We start from the raw sequence: 21797 nt of genomic DNA on the forward strand, positions 1-21797 counted from the left end.
TGAAGTTGGCCTTTCCAGTCCTGGTGTCGAGTTATTTAATGTTCTGGCCATTGTCCAATGTCAAATTGAAGGAGAGAGATTAAAACTGTAAAAAAGGAACCACAATTAAAAAGGTGTAATGAATAAATATGCAACACTTAAATGAGATTAAAAAGATTAATGGCCATTAAAAAACTAAAATTTTTTTATCAAGGTGGACAGTGTCACCATCACCAATAACTCTGTCCAATGTTACAGACTGATCCTGGGAAATAATATGTTTAAAATATTGCCGTCGTTGAGAATCGTAACGATGGCAAGAAAGTAAAAGGTGGCTGATAGTGATTTCAGTGTTACACAAACTACACATTGATGCATCAGTTCCAGATAAAAGAAAATGATGAGTTAAAAAACTGTGACCAATGAGTAGCCTCGTGAGAACAACTTCCTCCTTCCGAACTTTACGGAAGTTAGATGGCCAAAGTCCAATTTTGGGTTTGATTTGAAAAAGTTTGTTGTCACGTTGCTCACTCCAAGTGGACTACCAGCTGGCACGGAGCCGAGCCTTGAAGACAACACCATAGTCCATGTATGGAATAGGCATAGGAGTGATGGTGCTGAAGCAGACATATTTAGCTGCCATGTCTGCAAGCTCATTCCCGCAAATACCAACATGGCCTGGTATCCAGAAAAACTGGATTGAAGTAGCTGCTAATGAGAAATGGGCCAGTCGGTTTCGAATATCAGCGAGAATAGGATGTGAGCTAACGTGTAGCGATTCCAAGGCAAGTATAGAACTAAGCGAATCAGTATAAATAGTGCAGTTGGAGTACTGCTCAGCTGCAATATGATCCAGGGCAAGAGATATGGCATACAGTTCAGCAGTGAACACAGAAGCTGCAGAAGGGATTCTGCACGCAACTACTGACCCATAGCAAACCATAGCAGAGCCCACTGAATTACCTGATTTGGAACCATCTGTATAAATGGGAACTGAATGATTGTTTGAAAGATATTCATTGAATAAAAGACGGTACTTCCAATCTGGAGTATCTGCCTTTTTTTAGGTGACTGAAAGAAAGGTCACATTTGGGAGCTGTAATAAGCCATAGTGGGATGGGCCAACCTGTGGAATCTGCAATGTTATCCAAGGACAGACCCAATTCATCCAATTGCGCCTGGATGCGAAGGCCAAACGGAGCAATGACAGATCGTCTGTTCTGAAAAAGTACTGCCCACCGAAGAAGGAAAACACATTTCCAGGTGGGATGCTTTGGTAAGGAATGAAGTTTCGAAGTATATTGTAAAGATAGTTGTAAACAGCGAAGGTGTAGAGAAGGTTCATGAGATTCAATGTATATACTTTGAACTGGAGAGGTACGGAAAGCCCCAGTGCAGAGTCGAAGTCCTTGGTGATGAATGGGGTCCAGCATCTTTAAGGCCGAGGGTCTGGCAGAGTCATAGACCATTGATCCATAATCGAGTTTCGATCTAATAAGAGCACGATATACCTTTAGCATTGAACAGCGATCTGCCCCCCAACTGGTAGAAGAGAGAACACGGAGGATGTTCAGTGCTCTTGTGCATTTGACCCGAAGCTGCTTTAAGTGTGGTATAAAGGTCAGTTTACGATCAAAGATAAGCCCCAAGAACTTGGTCTCCGGGACCACTGGCAGCAAAACTTCACCGATATGAAGTTGAGGATCAGGGTGAATACCCCGTCGACGGCAAAAGTGCATGCATACAGTTTTGGAGAGAGATAAATTAAAGCCGTTCGCCAGAGTCCACTTCCGTACACAATTGAGGGCGATTTGTAGTTGCCGCTCAATATATCTCATGTTTGACGACTGACATGAGATGTGAAAGTCGTCGACATACAGCCCATTCGCAACAGTGAGAGGGAGTTGTTCAGTGATGGCACTTATCTTCATACTGAAGAGTGTAACACTCAATACACAGCCTTGACGGACTCCAAGTTCCTGTACAAAAAAACGGGAAAGTGTCGAACCCACACGAACTTGGAATCTCCTGTCCATTAAAATTTTTTTAATAAACATGGGTAGATGGCCACGTAACCCATATGTATGGAGGTCTCGCAAAACGCCATACCTCCATGTTGTGTCGTAAGCCTTCTCTATGTCAAAGAATATTGATACAAAATGTTGGCGGTTGAGAAAGGCTTCTCTGGTAGATGTTTCAAGACGAATTAGGTGGTCTGTGGTGGAGTGCTGTCGACGGAACCCACACTGGGTGGGCGAGAGGAGGTTGTATGATTCAAGGAACGAAACAAGACGAGCATTAACCATCCTTTCTAATGTCTTACAGAGTCAGCTCGTCAAAGCAATTGGACAATAGTTTGAAGGAATCTTGGGATCTTTCCCTGGCTTAGAGAAAGGTAAAATAATAGCCTGGCGCCAGGCATCAGGAAAAATATTCTCCTGCCAGATCCGGTTGAAAACAATCAGGAGGACATCAAGAGAAGCAGGAGATAGATGGTGCAGCATGTCATAATGAATATCATCAGGTCCAACAGACGTACTGGCAGACCGATGAGGGGCCATTTTTAGTTCCACCAGGGTAAAGGGACAATTATAGTCAAAGAAACAGTCAGTTCGAAAGGAAAAATGTGATCGCTCTGCCCGAGTCTTGATGGCCAGGAAGGTGGAGGAACAAGCAAAAGTGCTAGATACCCGGCAAAAGCTTTCGCCTAGAGTGTTAGCGATGTTCCGAACATCGGTCACCTAATGACCATCAGAGAGTAAGATCGAGAGGGGGACAGAATTGTAGTGCCCATTAACCTTTCAAATCCTGTCCCATATGATCTTGGAACTGGTGGTAGAAGATACGCTGGTTGTGAACTTAATCCAAGATTCCTTCTGGCTTTGACGTCTTACCCACCTAGCATGTGCACGGGCCCGTTGGAAAGCAACCCAGTTTGAAAGTGTGGGATATCTACGAAAAGTATCCCAGGCCCGCTTTTGAGCCTTCCGTGCTAAGTGGCAAGCAGGATTCCACCACGGACGAGGATATCGTGGAAAACGTGTCGAGGTTTTAGGAATACACTGAGCAACAGTCAGTTACCGCTGCTACACAGTCGTCTATTGATGGCTGATTTACGATGGCAGGATCAAGTTCTGCGAGAGCAGTGAAAGTGGACCAGTCTGCCTGATCCAGCTTCCACCGGGGCACGCGGGTAGAGTGGCATCGACCACGGCCAGTCTCTCTCAAAAGGATCGGAAAATGATCACTGCCTAGTGAATTACTGTCAACCCTCCATGAAAAATGGGAGAATAATGAATGGGAGCAAACTGAGATCAATAGCGGTAAAGGACTGACTAGGTGCATGAAAATAAGTGGAAGAACCAGTATTGAAAAGATAAAGATTGTGATCAGAGAGCATCCGCTCTACAGATCGGCCCCTCCCATCAATAATAGCACTTCCCCAGAGGGGATGATGTCCATTAAATTCCCCTAGGATTAGAAATGGAGATGGCAATTGTTCAACGAGAGCATCAAGATCTGATTGATCATATGTCTCTCAGGGGACAGGTACAGAGAACAAACAGTGATGGTATGACCCAAGGAAACACGGATGGCTACAGCCTCCAAGGGTGTGTTGAGTGACAAAGACAGGGTGGGCACGTGTTGATCAACCAACAGTGCCACCCCTCCATGTACTCGACCATCACACAACCTGTCATTTCTGTACAGAGAAAACTGCCGAATGGAGACAGTATCAGCAGAGTTGAGAAATGTTTCTTGTAAAGAAAGACAAACAGGATGGTAGGAAGCAATCAGCGTTTTGATATCATCCAGATTAGAACGTAAACCTCGACAGTTCCATTGTATCAAGGTGGCCATTTTTAAGAACGGGTAGGTGAGGTGGCTGGAGAACCCTTCGGTTTACGACCACGTCTTTTTTCTTTACTGTCTTTAGTCGGAGGAGGTCTATCAACCTCCATGGATCCTGCTCTGGGTCGGGTGGGCAGGTTTTTGTTATTGGAAGGGGAAAAAGATGTATCAGAAGAAATGCCTGTATTTGAAACTGAAAGACGTGGATCTTGAGGTTTGTTGGAATGTATGGGAGGAACAGAGATGGGTGTGGAAGTCGATTCATCAACCTTTTAACCACGGAGGCCAAAAGGCTTTTTATTTGTTTTGAAAACGATTCTCTTGGAGGCACAGAGAGATCTTTCTGCACTCCCACTGTAGTTGTGGAATGAAGTGCAGCAGCATATGTCCGAGATGGAGTTGTGGACAGCAATTTCAGAGCCTCAGGATAACTAATGTTATGTGTCGTTTTCAAACGCTGCACCTCTTTTTCCTCCAACCATTTTGGGCAAGAATGAAAGTAAAAGGGGTGAGAACCATTGCAGTTTATGCAATGTGGGTTCATGTCACAGTCATAGGCATCGTGGTCCTTGCCTCCACAACGAGCACATGTCAGGGAACCACGACAAGATGTCTTTAAGTGGCCGAATCTCTGACATTGGAAACATCGAAGAGGGTTTGGTATGTATGGCCGAACCCTGCAAATGAGATAACCTGCCTTGATGGTGGCAGGTGCACGTGGTGAAGTAAATGTTAAAACGAGGGTATTTGTTGGCAGTGTAACTCCATCTTTGCGAGTGGAGATGCGCCTCACTGCAGAAACTCCTTGAGTGGAGAGACCAGCGAGAATCTGTGACTCGGGAACGTTCTTCAAATCCCTTTCAACAATAACTCCTCGTGAAGAATTCAAGGTAGCATGGGGTGTAACCTCAATAGGTATATCCCAAATTGCCTTTGAATTCAAGAGGAGTTCACTGTGTTGGGATGTGGATGTTTCAACCAATATGTCACCAGATCGAAGTTTCTTTACTGACTTTAAAGAGCCAGCAAGTCCCTCTAGTCCCTTTTGAATAAAAAAGGGGGACATTTGCCCTAAAGGTTTTTCCGAAAGAGAATGTAATATAAAAAAATGAGGTACGTGTGTTACTGATGTTGAAGATTGCTGTTCTGAGTATTCAAGACGTGGTCGCTTACCCATTGACTGTTTTTTACAATTTTATTTAAATTTTTAGAGGATCCATAGGAAAAGGAAAAAAAATCGGTACCCACTGACCCCACCCACCATGGAGCCCTACAAGGGGACGCACTACAAAGTCACGCAAGGACAATGCAGCAACGCCGGGGTTTCGTGAGCACTATACCCAAACATCAGCATCAGGAACAATGTCCACAACACCCGTTGAGAACTTCCAACACTGGTACTTAGTTGACTCTAGCTTAAGTGGACCAGCCGATTGACCCAAGGGGGGCCACCCAAAGGCCGCCCGTCTACAGGAATTCGAGGCCAAATTGGTGTGTTAGGGTTGGACCACTCAACCACCAGGATCCTCTCCTCCCCTTTACGGGTCGCCACGCACGGCAAACACGGGGGTGGATGTTTAGATACCAGAGAAGGTAACCAGATAGAACAGAACCTTCCCTGGAAGGTCCCCTCACCACGTACAGGAATCCACACCGAGGGACCAAGGTACAGAGCTGGATAGATTCCTCAGGCTAAACACAACAATAAACCAAGGTACAGAGCTGGATACATTCCTCACACTAAACACAACAATATACCAAGGTACAGAGCTGGACAGATTCCTCAGGCTAAACACAACAATATACCAAGGTACAGAGCTGGATACATTCTTCACACTAAACACAACAATATACCAAGGTACAGAGTTGGATACATTCTTCACACTAAACACAACAATATACCAAGGTACAGAGTTGGATACATTCTTCACACTAAACACAACAATATATCAAGTTACAGAGCAGGATACATTCTTCACACTAAACACAACAATATACCAAGGTACAGAGCTGGATACATTCTTCACACTAAACACAACAATATACCAAGGTACAGAGCTGGATAGATTCCTCAGGCTAAACACAACAATATACCAAGGTACAGAGCTGGATAGATTCCTCAGGCTAAACACAACAATATACCAAGGTACAGAGCTGGATAGATTCCTCAGGCTAAACACAACAATACATCAAGGTACAGAGATGGATACATTCTTCACACTAAACACAACAATATACCAAGGTACAGAGCTGGATACATTCCTGACACTAAACACAACAATATACCAAGGTACAGAGCTGGATACATTCTTCACACTAAACACAACAATATACCAAGGTACAGAGCTGGATACATTCTTCACACTAAACACAACAATATACCAAGGTACAGAGCTGGATACATTCCTCACACTAAACACAACAATATACCAAGATACAGAGCTGGATACATTCCTCACACTAAACACAACAATATACCAAGTTATAGAGCTGGATACATTCCTCACACTAAACACAACAATATACCAAGTTATAGAGCTGGATACATTCCTCACACTAAACACAACAATATACCAAGGTACAGAGCTGGATACATTCCTCACACTAAACACAACAATATACCAAGGTACAGAGCTGGATACATTCTTCACACTAAACACAACAATATACCAAGATACAGAGCTGGATACATTCTTCACACTAAACACAACAATATACCAAGGTACATAGCTGGATAGATTCCTCACACTAAACACAACAATATACCAAGGTACATAGCTGGATAGATTCCTCACACTAAACACAACAATATACCAAGGTACAGAGCTGGATAGATTCCTCACACTAAACACAACAATATACCAAGGTACAGAGCTGGATACATTCTTCACACTAAACATAACAATATACCAAGATACAGAGCTGGATATATTCTTCACACTAAACACAACAATATACCAAGGTACAGAGCTGGATACATTCCTGACAGTAAACACAACAATATACCAAGGTACAGAGCTGGATAGATTCCTCACACTAAACACAACAATATACCAAGGTACAGAGCTGGATACATTCTTCACACTAAACACAACAATATACCAAGGTACAGAGCTGGATACATTCTTCACACTAAACACAACAATATACCAAGTTACAGAGCTGGATACATTCTTCACACTAAACACAACAATATACCAAAGTACAGAGCTGGATAGATTCCTCAGGCTAAACACAACAATATATCAAGGTGCAGAGCTGGATAGATTCCTCAGGCTAAACACAACAATATATCAAGGTGCAGAGCTGGATAGATTCCTCAGGCTAAACACAACAATATACCAAGGTACAGAGCTGGATAGATTCCTCAGGCTAAACACAACAATATACCAAGGTACAAAGCTGGATAGATTCCTCAGGCTAAACACAACAATATACCAAGGTACAGAGCTGGATAGATTCCTCAGGCTAAATACAACAATATACCAAGGTACAGAGCTGGATAGATTCCTCAAGCTAAACACAACAATATACCAAGGTACAGAGCTGGTCACACCAATCTACAGACATGCTTCTCAATGAATAAGCAATAAGATTCATCTCTTACGTCATCTCGTTCCGTGTCTGTCTGTCTGTGTGTTGCTGTTTTGGGGCAAAATTACATAATGGGCGATCTGCGTTCTGTACACCATAAGAAATCGTACCTTGGATTCAATCCTTACAAGTCCTATAATTTACTTGAGTGATCGAACAAAAGAATTCTTTCACTTTTATTTTTTTTACTGTAATTGTCATTGTTTTATATTTATATATTATATCATAACAGGATTTGTGTACATTAAAAATTGAAAAAGGCTAAACTAAGTTTCCCATTAGATGGATTCCCAGTGAGAAAGTCCGTTTTTAATATTTGACGTAAACGACAGTTTACAGGTTTTCCTTCTTTTCACGTTATTGTAAATCACACATCGCTTTCTTCGGAGTACAACTGCTTTTTTCTCTCTTGTGTCTCTTTGTGAAGAGATGAAGGGAGAGGTTTCTACTGCACAATAGTCATATAGAGAAACTTAGTTACGCAGAACTACAAACAAGAAATAAAACTAGAATCGCCAATGAACTCAGTGAGAAATGAGCCCGGTTCTTTCACGAAACGTTCTGTATAGAGAAATGTAGCGTCGTGTAGTTTGTTTGCTTTTCATAAAAATAATTGTATATTTATTGCTTGATAGTTACTGTTTTGTCTCTAAAAATCTTCAATTATTGGTTCGAACAGGGCTCCTCGTTTCACTTAAGTTTTTTAACACCACGTCAAGATTTTTTTTTTTATCGAATAACGAAAAATTCTAAGCTGAATTTCAACTTTTCATGCTGGCAATCAGTAGTGAAAATTTACACACACTCTGGAAAAACAAAAAATGTCCGATTGTTACCCTGTGCTGCGAATAACATTTCTTTCAAAGTATTTTTATAAATATATTGAACTAAACCAGCAAGATTATCTTGTGTTTCGAGCACTTAACAGATAACCACCGCCAAAGTTCAAACTAGAATAACTAAATGTTCAGATATTAACCAAGAAACAATTCAAACCCTTGATTCTCGAAACAAAGGCAGTTCACAGGACCAATTAAAACACGAGACAAAGATAGTTCACACAGATCAATCAAAACGCGAGACAAAGATAGTTCACACACACCAATTAAACTTAAGATAAAGAGACGTTAAGATCATGTAGCGAGGCGTCCTATACGATACACATACACACCTGAGACTGACGTTACAGCAGGTCTCCTTGTACTATGTATAAAGTAAAAGGAAAAAAAAAAAAGTCTTCACACACACACACACACATCTCTATGTAGAATATTCTGTTTGTTTTTTTTTAATTTCGCGCAAAGCTATTCAAGGGCTATCTGCGTTAGCCGTCCCTAATTTAGCAGTGCAGCTAGACATCACCACCCACCGCCAACTCATGGGCTACTCTTTTACCAACTTTTACCAACGAATAGTGGGATTGACCGTCAAATTATAACGCCCCCACGGCTGAAAGGGCGAGCATGTTTGCCGCGACGGGGATGCGAACCCGCGACCCTCAGATTACGAGTCGCACGTCTTAGCACGCTTGGCCATGCCGGGCCAGAATATTCTGTTTTATCAACTGTTGTTTATTACTGGGCAAAATTCTTTCTTGGGGATGGAAGACACGAGAGAGTTTCTTATTGTACATTTATAAAAAAAACAACAAACATTCAATGCATGGAGCACACCTCTTCAATCGAATTCTTGTGATCAAATTATTTCAGTCTTTTTTTTTTACGAACTAAATACAAGTCTGTGGTAAAAAGGTTTTAAAAACCCTCTAGTTATGAAAGTATTCTAAATAGCAAAGACAAAGAATTCAATACGCTATCAATGTCTGAGCACTGCCGGTTATCTATATATACCCAACAAACTCCTTCCCACATTTCTAAGCGGTGATCTAATTTATTCAACTGCGTACGTCAGAACAGTATTTTTTTTAAAATTTCCCTTGCTATTCTTATACCGTTTTAAATTAATAATAATAATAATAATATAAAAAAGAGCGAAATGGAGTCACGAAAGAACAATCAATTCGGTTATAGACAAAAACTTTAAATTAAATGTACGGTCACTTTCGTTCGTGTCTGAACAATTCAGAAGACAATGAGCTCATACCACTCACTGGTCCTGAGCTGACCTCTGTCTGTGTCGGACGAAAAAAAATGAGGCGAGGATGGGCCGGGCTAGGATAGGTTAGGCGAGGACAAACTCGGCTTTACCGAGTAGCTTGCGAACGAGGGAGCTGTGTGATATCGGGCAATGTATACAATGGACTAAGGTATGCGTACAGGCGTTGCCCTTCACGCTCTGATGCTGCGCATGCACACACGTGCATTCTACCCGCCTTTGTTTCCCTCGACCAACATGTCAGTCATGTTGGTCATGTTCAGTGACCTTGCTTACAGTGTAGTTCTTACTTCTTCCAAGTCACCGTTCCTATCCTTAAAAGCACAAATTAAGAGCAAAATATATTACTGTGATGAGCTGCGAACAGTTAACTGTTAGGGCTAATGTTCGAAGTTCCCATCGACGAACGGACACAACACGCAAAATGATAGTTTAATATAAATGATAATTCGTTGTTATTTTATTACAAGCGTAAGTACCAAACTTAATACTGTCGGTATAAATATCAGTGTAACCACCACCCACCACGAGTGTTAATACAAGATTCAGTTGTAAAAATCAAATACGCAAGATGATTTTGAAATACCACAAAATCTTCTCCGCTCGAAGCAACGTTTGACGAATAGAAAACTGATCATTACAATCGCTTTGAAATAGTGCTATTATTTCAGAATCGTATTAGAATTAAAACTTCTACAGCTTTAAATATTCAAATGAAAAGTAGATCAAGTTTATGACGCAGATTGTGCAACGTGGTTTTCTGTACCGCAGGATTGAACCCCGAATTTTGGCATTATAAGCAACCAGCTTTATCACTGAGTAAATTTCTATTCATAATCTGTTACAAAAACAACAGTCGTTTACACACACAGAGATTCGGAGCTGTTCACAGCAAGTAGCGATGCACATCACAACACAAATATGGCAAGAAGGTTCATGGTTCGGAGTTACTTTACTGCGCATGTAAAAACAAAGGTTTATCCATAAATTTTCAACTGAAAAGCGAGCGGAAAGGCATCTGGACAATAGAACCTAGCATCAAGTCTTGGACTGTCCTAACAATCAAACAGTGAGGGTTGACCATCAGAGATGCAGCCCCACAGTGCGGATAGCGTTTTTGCGGAAAACTGGCTGCGTACCGTCACTGTCGTACTTAAATTCCGAGCACGCTAACCCCAAGGCTGTGCACAGCTCTACGAGAAAAAAAAAAGACAGCCTTAATAGAACTGATGCAGTTTACAAGTACAGTTGCGCTAATTATACAATCTACGCAAAGGTAACAATACCGACCATTGACCAGAGAAACAAAAATGAGGACACCACCAAACGTCAAATGCAGTTGCATCTGTTAATTAGACACACGTATCACATATCGATATCAAACTACTTTTAAGTCACATTCTGATGCTGTCTAAACCATATCATATTCATCAAGGCGAAAGACGCAAGTTCAGACAGTGAAATTTTCCGAAGCTTTCATTAGAAATCACCACTAATCTACACTAGCCGTACAAACACAGCAGAATTAGTAATGTTGTAAGTCATCGTACGGATAGATTGGTGGAAATGTTACGAATCGTGGAAGTAGAAGGCAACTGTTAGCAAAAAACGAAAAAAACACCGAGTAAAACGTATCCTCGACAACTGATATGACAAATATAATTGTTTGGAATACTGCTGTTGTACGTATTGTAAATATAACGGTGTTGGGTTACTTTTATTGTACGTACTTCCTATACTTGTAGTAGTTTTTAAAAGTATATTAGTCCTAATACTGATAAGTCCAACTGTAACAATGTAACTGGTTTCAATTGTCTCCGTAATTTTATTTTATTTAGTAACTTTTGTCCTACCATAGACATACTTAAAATGGTGTCACAATGAATTTTGCTAATAACGTATAAAACGGCTTAAAATGGGATACATAAGGTTCACAAGTCGACGTATTTTACATTGTGTATATATAGATAAATACATACAGTAACAAAATAACCATCAACAGCTACGAGTTAATAATGTTGACGATAAAAATATGTAATGTTAACACACTAGCATTAGAAGAACAGATTACGAGATAATGCCACATAAAAATGACCACTTCTGCACGTTCTCGCTCTGACATTCGGTGAACTTTACAGTTGTTTGGCCACGTTCAAAAACTTTTAAAAGCCACTGACCAAGAAGACAACGCTACTTGTTTACCACATACGCTTCGGTGGTTGCGCAGATAGGTCAAAGACCGCGCATCACGCATGAGTAGATGGGTTGGGCTTGCCGGCGTGAGAGCACGAGACGGATGCAAATATGGCCGCTTCCATTAGATTAGACGTTTTACGGTTGTTGTTTTCTTGAACACACTGAGATGTTCACTTTGATTGAAAATGTTCGGCAAGAACATTTATCAACGGTACATTTCATCCGCTCCTGTACTTCGAAATAGCGTTATCAAAATCCACACGTTTAATAATAAATCATAAGAAATTAATAACGTATTACATCCACCTTCAAACAATCTATCGACAAAATAATCTTATTCACTGTACAGTAAACTGGTTAAAAAAAAAGAACGAAAGAGGTGGCATAATAATTTATTCAGCCTTTAACGCAAAGCAAAGCACAAACAGCCCAGTACAGCCACATCAATTCGGGGTGTACCGCGTGGGTCAACTCAATCGAACAGTGCGGTCGTTGCTTAGCAACGGAGATATTTTCCACTGACAACAGGCTAATTAATACTCATTTCTTAGAAAACAAAGGGAAGTCGAGATGTGCGCGACTTCCTAAAGGAACTTTTAAAAATCGACGACAGAATATGTCTCATCAGACTAACATTTTTATTGAGGAAATTGTACAAACATTTTATGTCCGCTACACGTTGTAAGCTACAACGTCATCGTGTTGTGAACTATAAATGATACTGATACGACTTCAGTGGCATACGTTCCACATCTCCTTAATTAACAGGTCCGTGTGATACGCAACACCGAGAGACAGTTTGTAATTAATTTACAAGTCCCTAATATTTTAGCTTAGAGAAAAATCCGTGAAATTTAAAAGTATATAAATTTACAGCAAATAAATCTTTCGTAAAAACGCAAATAACTGCCCATTACCTGATAATAAATGCATTATTAGTTGTATTATGGAAAAAGGTAAGGTATGGTTAGAGTGCTCAACTCGTAATCTGAGGGTCGTGAGTTCGAATCCCCGTCACACTAAACCTGCTCGCCTTATCAACCATAGGGCTCCTAAGGAGACTGCATTTCTTTGGGTGTTGTTATTGTAAATATTAAGATTCAAAATGAGTTTAAACAGTTCGTTTACAGCATTCGCGAAAAGCTACACGAGGGCTATCTGTGCTAGCCCTCCATAATTTAGCAGTGTAAGACTAGAAGTAAGGCAGCTAGTCATCACCACCCACCGCCAACTCTTAGGCTACTCTTTTACCCACGAATAGTGCGACTGACAGTCCCATTATAATGCCTCCACGGCTAAAGGGCGAATATGCTTGGTGCGACCGGGATTCGAACCCGCGATCCACAGATTACGAGTTGAACGCCTTAACCCACATGGCCGGGACGCGGACTAGAGGGAAGGCGGCTTATCAAAAACACCCACTCCATATTATTAGACTACTGCAATTTAATAACGGGAGTTGGTCATTACTATTAAAACGCACCCACATACCTGCAGCGTGTTAAGAGCGATTTTGCGTAAAAGACTGCGAAATGTGAATCGTCGATTCACATCTCAGCACGCTAACAACAAAGCCACAGATATAAAGCCCGGCTTAACTGAATATTAACCCAAAGACAAACAAGCGGCACAGTAGACCCCAAGTGACCAATACGGCGGCTTTGGTAAAGCCAGGCGAATAGTCATGAACTGACATTCGATTATTCAAACATTTAAGTAAACACGTATGGCTATAAAAGTGGCATTTATATTTAACCTTCACACCAAAGTAAAAACACTACAAGGGGGCTCGACTTAGAAGCAATAATCTTAATACACAAAACTGGGCATATATGGAAAACGAAACATGGCTCCAAATGTTGAATATTCGCAGAATTAAACCACTCAAGATACACTGTTCGAGTCACGTGACATTTCCCACGAACGCGCACGATAGCAATTTCTCGAAACGTGATCCGTGTCAAGTCATGCTATTAACGTGTGGACACCATCGAAGATCGTGCCAAACGTTTTATCTTAATCCTCAATCTCCAAATTAAGTATCATAGGAGTAACTTGGTCGGTTTGTCTCATTCAATTAATCTCGTGAACAATGCACGTAAACCGTTACGACCACATGATTGTTTTTGTTAGTTATTCTTGTACTTTCAAATTATATTTACACATAAAGCGTGAACTCTAAGAGATTCTGCTCGAATAAAATAAATCCTAAAATCAGGCGAGGAGGACAGTGTACTCTTGTCCAGCATCAGTTCCAGTTCCCACATGAAAAAGCGATATTTTATTTAGACAATGGTCAGCACCAGTTCCCACATGAAAAACTGATATTTTCGTAAAAGCAGGTTTGTTTATAATACTGTATACTCTCTTTTTCGTTTATTTTGGTTTAAACACTCTGACTAAATTATAATTATACATTTCAAAGACGTCTTGAATTCTACTCTTACAATTTACACAGATATAATAAAAATTTATCCACTGACTCCTCGGTTGACAATTAATTAACGTAACTATATTACACTATCCACCGACTTTACAACTCAACTACATATAACATTGTCTATTGAGGTGTCCACATTGGGTCCGGAATGGCCAGGTGATTAAGGGGCTTGACTGAGGGCCGCGGGTTCGAATCCCCTTCACACTAAACATGTTCGCCCTTTCAGCCATGGAGAGTTATGTGACGGTCAATCCCATTATTCATTAGCAAAGAGTAATCCAAGGGTTGGCGGTGGGTGGTGATGACTAGCTGACTTTCGTGTAGCTTTGCGCGAAATTAAAAAGCAACAACAACAAACACTGCACTACCTTTTTAGGTAACTGGACTTCACAATGTAGAGGCTCCATTAACGCATTTATAAATGTATGTAAAGGTGGGTTGGGTTTCCAGCAAAGCCTCTTTGGCAGGGAAAAAATAAACACCACACACAATCCAAACAACAGTTAAATTCATGCAAGTTATATAAATCTTATAGTTTAACTTCAAACGTTCTTTTTTTTTTATATATAGGCCACAAACATTAATTTAAAAAACTTATTTGTAACATTTCAATCAGCGCTATCTTCGTTGCGACTAATTATGAAATTATGAAGTGTTATTAGAGAAAGTGTTCATGCAGATACCACAATTTATCATGAATAACCACGAACCACAGAAGCTGTTGTAACACATAATTTACTGAGGGATGATAATTCATACAGTTTCTATATTTATTTTCTCAAAATAAAACCTACGCATGTGAAGACACGGTGCCATTACAACATATAACAATATCCGCTCCTCCTCAGAGAAATCCAACAATATGATAACATTAACAGCTCACTTTGAAACAGACCTAGCAATATCAGACTCCTCACTACAGAAATCTAACGATATGATAACATGTAACAATATCCACTGGCTTTGAAACAGACCTAGCAATATCCGACTCTTCACTACAGAAATCTAACGATATAACATGCAACAATATACACTAGCTTTGAAACAGACCTAGTAATATCCGACTCTTCACTACAGAAATCTAACGATATGATAACATGTAACAATATCCACTGCCTTTGAAACAGACCTAGTAATATCCGACTTTTCACTACAGAAATCTAACGAAATGATAACATGCAACAATATCCACTGGCTTTGAAACAGACCTAGTAATATCCGACTCTTCACTACAGAAATCTAACGATATGATAACATGTAACAATATCCACTGGCTTTGAAACAGACCTAGCAATATCCGACTCTTCACTACAGAAATCTAACGATATGATAACATGTAACAATATCCACTGGCTTTGAAACAGACCTAGCAATATCCGACTCCTCACTACAGAAATTGATAACATGTAACAATATCCGACTCTTCACTACAGAAATCTAACGATATGATAACATGTAACAATATCCACTGGCTTTGAAACAGACCTAGCAATATCCGACTCTTCACTACAGAAATCTAACGAAATGATAACATGTAACAATATCCACTGGCTTTGAAACAGACCTAGCAATATCCGACTCTTCACTACAGAAACCTAACGAAATGATAACATGTAACAATATCCACTGGCTTTGAAACAGACCTAGCAATATCCGACTCTTCACTACAGAAACCTAACGATATAACATGCAACAATATCCACTGGCTTTGAAACAGACCTAGTAATATCAGACTCTTCACTACAGAAATCTAACGATATGATAACATGTAACAATATCCACTAGCTTTGAAACAGACCTAGCAATATCCGACTCTTCACTACAGAAATCTAACGATATGATAACATGCAACAATATCCACTGGCTTTGAAACAGACCTAGTAATATCCGACTCTTCACTAACAGAACAATATCTAACGACCTAGCAATATGATAACATGTAACAATATCCACTGGCTTTGAAACAGACCTAGCAATATCCGACTCTTCACTACAGAAATCTAACGATATGATAACATGTAACAATATCCACTGGCTTTGAAACAGACCTAGTAATATCCGACTCTTCACTACAGAAATCTAACGAAATGATAACATGTAACAATATCCACTGGCTTTGACAGACCTAGCAATATCCGACTCTTCACTACAGAAATCTAACGAAATGATAACATGAACAATATCCTGGCTTTGAACAGACCTAGCAATATCCGACTCTCATGATAACATGCAACAATATCCACTGGCTTTGAAACAGACCTAGCAATATCCGACTCCTCATTCCAGAAACCTAACGAAATGATAACATGTAACAATATCCACTGGCTTTGAAACAGACCTAGCAATATCCGACTCTTCACTACAGAAATCTAACGATATGATAACATGTAACAATATCCACTGGCTTTGAAACAGACCTAGCAATATCCGACTCTTCACTACAGAAATCTAACGAAATGATAACATGTAACAATATCCACTGGCTTTGAAACAGACCTAGCAATATCCGACTCTTCACTACAGAAATCTAACGATATGATAACATGCAACAATATCCACTGGCTTTGAAACAGACCTAGCAATATCCGACTCCTCACTACAGAAATCTAACGAAATGATAACATGTAACAATATCCGACTCTTCACTACAGAAATCTAACGATATGATAACATGTAACAATATCCACTGGCTTTGAAACAGACCTAGCAATATCCGACTCCTCATTCCAGAAACCTAACGAAATGATAACATGTAACAATATCCACTGGCTTTGAAACAGACCTAGCAATATCCGACTCTTCACTACAGAAATCTAACGAAATGATAACATGTAACAATATCCACTGGCTTTGAAACAGACCTCTATCCGACTCTTCACTAGAAATCTAACGATATGATAACATGTAACAATATCCACTGGCTTTGAAACAGACCTAGTAATATCCGACTCTTCACTACAGAAATCTAACGAAATGATAACATGCAACAATATCCACTGGCTTTGAAACAGACCTAGCAATATCCGACTCTTCACTACAGAAATCTAACGAAATGATAACATGCAACAATATCCACTGGCTTTGAAACAGACCTAGCAATATCCGACTCCTCATTCCAGAAACCTAACGAAATGATAACATGTAACAATATCCACTGGCTTTGAAACAGACCTAGCAATATCCGACTCTTCACTACAGAAATCTAACGATATGATAACATGTAACAATATCCACTGGCTTTGAAACAGACCTAGTAATATCCGACTCTTCACTACAGAAATCTAACGAAATGATAACATGTAACAATATCCACTGGCTTTGAAACAGACCTAGCAATATCAGACACTTCACTACAGAAATCTAACAATATGATAACATGCAACAATATCCACTGGCTTTGAAACAGACCTAGCAATATCCGACTCCTCACTACAGAACCCTAACGAAATGATAACATGCAACAATATCCACTGGCTTTGAAACAGACCTAGCAATATCCGACTCCTCATTCCAGAAACCTAACGAAATGATAACATGTAACAATATCCACTGGCTTTGAAACAAACCTAGCAATATCCGACTCTTCACTACAGAAATCTAACGATATGATAACATGCAACAATATCCACTGGCTTTGAAACAGACCTAGCAATATCCGACTCTTCACTACAGAAATCTAACGATATGATAACATGTAACAATATCCACTGGCTTTGAAACAGACCTAGTAATATCCGACTCTTCACTACAGAAATCTAACGATATGATAACATGTAACAATATCCACTGGCTTTGAAACAGACCTAGCAATATCCGACTCTTCACTACAGAAATCTAACGATATAACATGTAACAATATCCACTGGCTTTGAAACAGACCTAGTAATATCCGACTCTTCACTACAGAAATCTAACGAAATGATAACATGTAACAATATCCGACTCTTCACTACAGAAATCTAACGATATGATAACATGTAACAATATCCACTGGCTTTGAAACAGACCTAGTAATATCCGACTCTTCACTACAGAAATCTAACGAAATGATAACATGCAACAATATCCACTGGCTTTGAAACAGACCTAGCAATATCCGACTCTCACTACAGAAATCTAACGAAATGATAACATGTAACAATATCCACTGGCTTTGAAACAGACCTAGCAATATCCGACTCCTCACTACAGAAATCTAACGAAATGATAACATGTAACAATATCCACTGGCTTTGAAACAGACTAACTAGCAATATCCGACTCCTCACTACAGAAATCTAACGATATGATAACATGTAACAATATCCACTGGCTTTGAAACAGACCTAGCAATATCCGACTCCTCACTACAGAAATCTAACGATATGATAACATGTAACAATATCCACTGGCTTTGAAACAGACCTAGCAATATCCGACTCCTCACTACAGAAATCTAACGATATGATAACATGTAACAATATCCACTGGCTTTGAAACAGACCTAGCAATATCCGACTCCTCACTACAGAAATCTAACTATATAACATGTAACAATATCCGACTCTTCACTACTGAAACACTGAAACCTAACCTAAACACTGATTATTGCTTAATGAAGAGAAAACTTCTTCCATCAATGTTATGTCTTAACACCACTTCCAGATACTGTTATTCATTCCACTTAACCAATTTAAGATTTGTTTGTTTTTATTGAATTTCGAAGGCCATCTGTGTTAAACGTTCCAAATTTTATGTGATTCACTACAGTAAATTCAGTTAATCACCATCATCCACCGCCAGCTCTTGGGCTACCGTTTACCAGCGAAAGGTGTGATTGACCGTAACGTTATAACATTCCCACGATTGAAATGGCAAGAATATTCAAGCAAAAAATCTCGTAGTTTGCGAGTCTGGAGCCATAACCGCCAGGCCATGCTAAACATCCAATGAAAGGAAGGCAACTCTTTGAACTTTTAACAATTTTTGTATCGATAACGTACAAGCAATATAAAGTTATAAAAACAAAAACTGATTGTTATGCTGACTTAGCCAAGTGCAAACTAGAAAGCAGGAAAGCATTGCGTCTTAGTGTAGTATGTTACACTTTACAACAAAGGATAAGACTACGAACGGTTCACACACACACACAAAAAAAAAAACAATTGCTTTGATTTTTTGTTATAACTCTCGTTCTAAGTTCTCAAGAAATTCCTTTTTTATCCTCGTATGATAGGTTTTACTTATTCAGTGCACGGACCACTTTGTAACTATTATAACATGTGAAAAGATGCGACTTACTTAAACACAAGTGAATAATTATTGGAGCTGTTACGTTTGAAATGTTTCCACAAGATTTACAGAACATTTACTAGAAGCAGGACAACTACAAGTTCAGATTCTGATATAAAATCTCTCACCTGCATTCAGACAACTGTCATTAGGCTTAGCGGCATCTCATACCCGATGACGTTTAACAGTAACGTAACCTGAAGTTCACAAGTTAAATGTTTCGCTTCGAGATCCTTCACGATTTATTATTTTCAATGACGTAATTACTTAGTCTGTTTAAGTTAAACATTTCACAACATCAAACAGAAAATAATAATAGTAAAGAGTAACCAGTTACTTACATGAGCCATCCCATTTACTGCATACCCGGAATTAACAAACCCCTGAAATAGAAGAAAAGTACGTTATGAATACTCGATCTGAGGGGGCGTTCCAAACTTAATTATTTTAACACTTATAACAGTGCTTAATTTGTACTCTTTGTTTAGAATGTTAAGTATATTTGAAACAGAGTTAAACATCTCACACTTGACCAAATGGTAAATTGCATCATACAAGAGAATTATCAGGTAAACTTCTACCCTTTAGGAAATTACACGTACAACTATATTAGTCACTGAACACCAGTGACTAGGACCTTATGTACGTGTAATTTCCTCAGTTATTATGTGAACTTTCTTGTATTTTACCTATTGACATGGAAGTCACTCCTATCTGATAATAATATTCGACATATCTTAAGTGTATATGTGTGTGAGTTAACAATTAATATCTTTATAGGAAATGGTTGAAGAAAACAGATGCCAATTGTGAGTACGGTTTGTACTTTAAAAGAAAAAAGTATCGTAGTTCATAATAGTGATCGCCTAAAAATTACACAAAACGTTCTGATAGAACATAGGGCAAAAAATTTTAAAGCACACTTCTTCTTGAAACAACGCAAGATATTCTATCTCAATGACCGAGGATTATTTATAATAGTAAAAATAGTTGATTTTCTGATTGTTAGACAAATTCAAAATTTATCCTCTTGTTCTTTATTATTATTGTTTCACAAGCATACAAAAAAAAGGCTATGAATATTTTATTCAAACCTGGGTGAACTCACTGAAAAAAAATCTCCTGCGCTGGTCATAATACTGTTTTTAAATATTGATTACTGAAAAAGGAGAGGTTTTATCTGCGACAAATTCCATGCACAGCTACTAAACAAACTCCTGCGAAGGTTGTAGAGTTATTTCTTTGAAGTTGATTTTTGAAACTCGAGATTTCCAACCTCTAAAATTTTCTACGATCTTCTTCTCTTCCAACATAAGCTCTTTGAAGCCATTCAGGTAATGTGATACTAGCTAGAAAAACTTCGTTTTATTAGAGCAAACAATGTGTGCAATCATTACAGTGTTTACAGCCTTATTGTTTTAGCAGCCCCTATAGGCTACAAATATTTTACCGCAATCTCGACAATAGTAATTAATGAAGTATTCAATATGCAATAAAGTAGTTTTAATATTAATTCACGAATCTTCGTGTTTTCGCCTCGAATAATTTCTCTAAAACAATCATTCACTTTCTGCCACTAAAAACTGAAAAAAATTTGGTGTTTCAGTAATGAGCGTCAATTGGAAAATAATTAGTACAACGTACAGTCCAATGACTGGAAACTTCCACGTTAAGGATTCATCATTTCTCAAGTCTGCTGTTCCACTTCGTCTCTACATGGTTTCCTACAGTTAGTTCAACTAGTTTTCTAACAGTAGACGATTTTCATAGTATATTTAGCTACTGTTGCAAGTGGCGATATATTCTACCGATTTTTGCATTTCGCTGAAATTGTGAGTGCACATTTTAGTATTATTTTATTATTACAGCAAAATCGGTTGGGTATTTTGCACCAAAAACAAGAAGATTATACTATATGAAACTCTGAATGTACATTATTTATTTGAAAGTTTCAAATGTTTCAAATGGTGGCTATCCAAATGTTCGCCTGTTTCCCGTTTGAAAAGCTCAACATTCACTTGTAAATTGTTTGTTTGTTTGTTTTGAATTTCGCACAAAGCTACTCGAGGGCTATCTGTGCTAGCCGTCCCTAATTTAGCAGTGTAAGACTAGAGGGAAGGTAGCTAGTCATCACCACCCACCGCCAACTCTTGGGCTATTCTTTTACTAACGAATAGTGGAACTTACTGTCACATTATAACGCCCCCACGGCTGAAAGGGCGAGCATGTTTGGCGCGACGGGGATGCGAGCTCGCGACCCTCAGATTACGAGTCGCACGCCTTAACACGATTGGCCGTGCCGGGCCTATTCACTTGTAAAATGACTGTAGAACAGATATGAATAATATTG

At 39.2% G+C, this 21797-nt stretch overlaps 1 protein-coding gene across 40 annotated transcripts in view; it reads right to left on the reverse strand.

The window, feature by feature from the left end:
* Positions 1 to 21797, reverse strand: part of LOC143248665 (single-stranded DNA-binding protein 3-like) — a 232682-nt gene that overhangs the window by 169819 nt on the left and 41066 nt on the right. For 26 of the 40 annotated variants that reach the window (XM_076497251.1, XM_076497229.1, XM_076497236.1 and 23 more), the window contains one exon: positions 19789 to 19830. The exons of the other annotated variants lie outside the window; for them this stretch is intronic. In XM_076497251.1, the coding sequence (XP_076353366.1) occupies positions 19789 to 19830 (42 nt within the window). The remainder of the gene's footprint in view (positions 1 to 19788; positions 19831 to 21797) is intronic. 40 annotated transcript variants of the gene reach the window in all.

This window comes from Tachypleus tridentatus, chromosome 4 (genome assembly GCF_004210375.1).
Source record: "Tachypleus tridentatus isolate NWPU-2018 chromosome 4, ASM421037v1, whole genome shotgun sequence".
Classification (NCBI taxonomy): domain Eukaryota; kingdom Metazoa; phylum Arthropoda; class Merostomata; order Xiphosura; family Limulidae; genus Tachypleus; species Tachypleus tridentatus.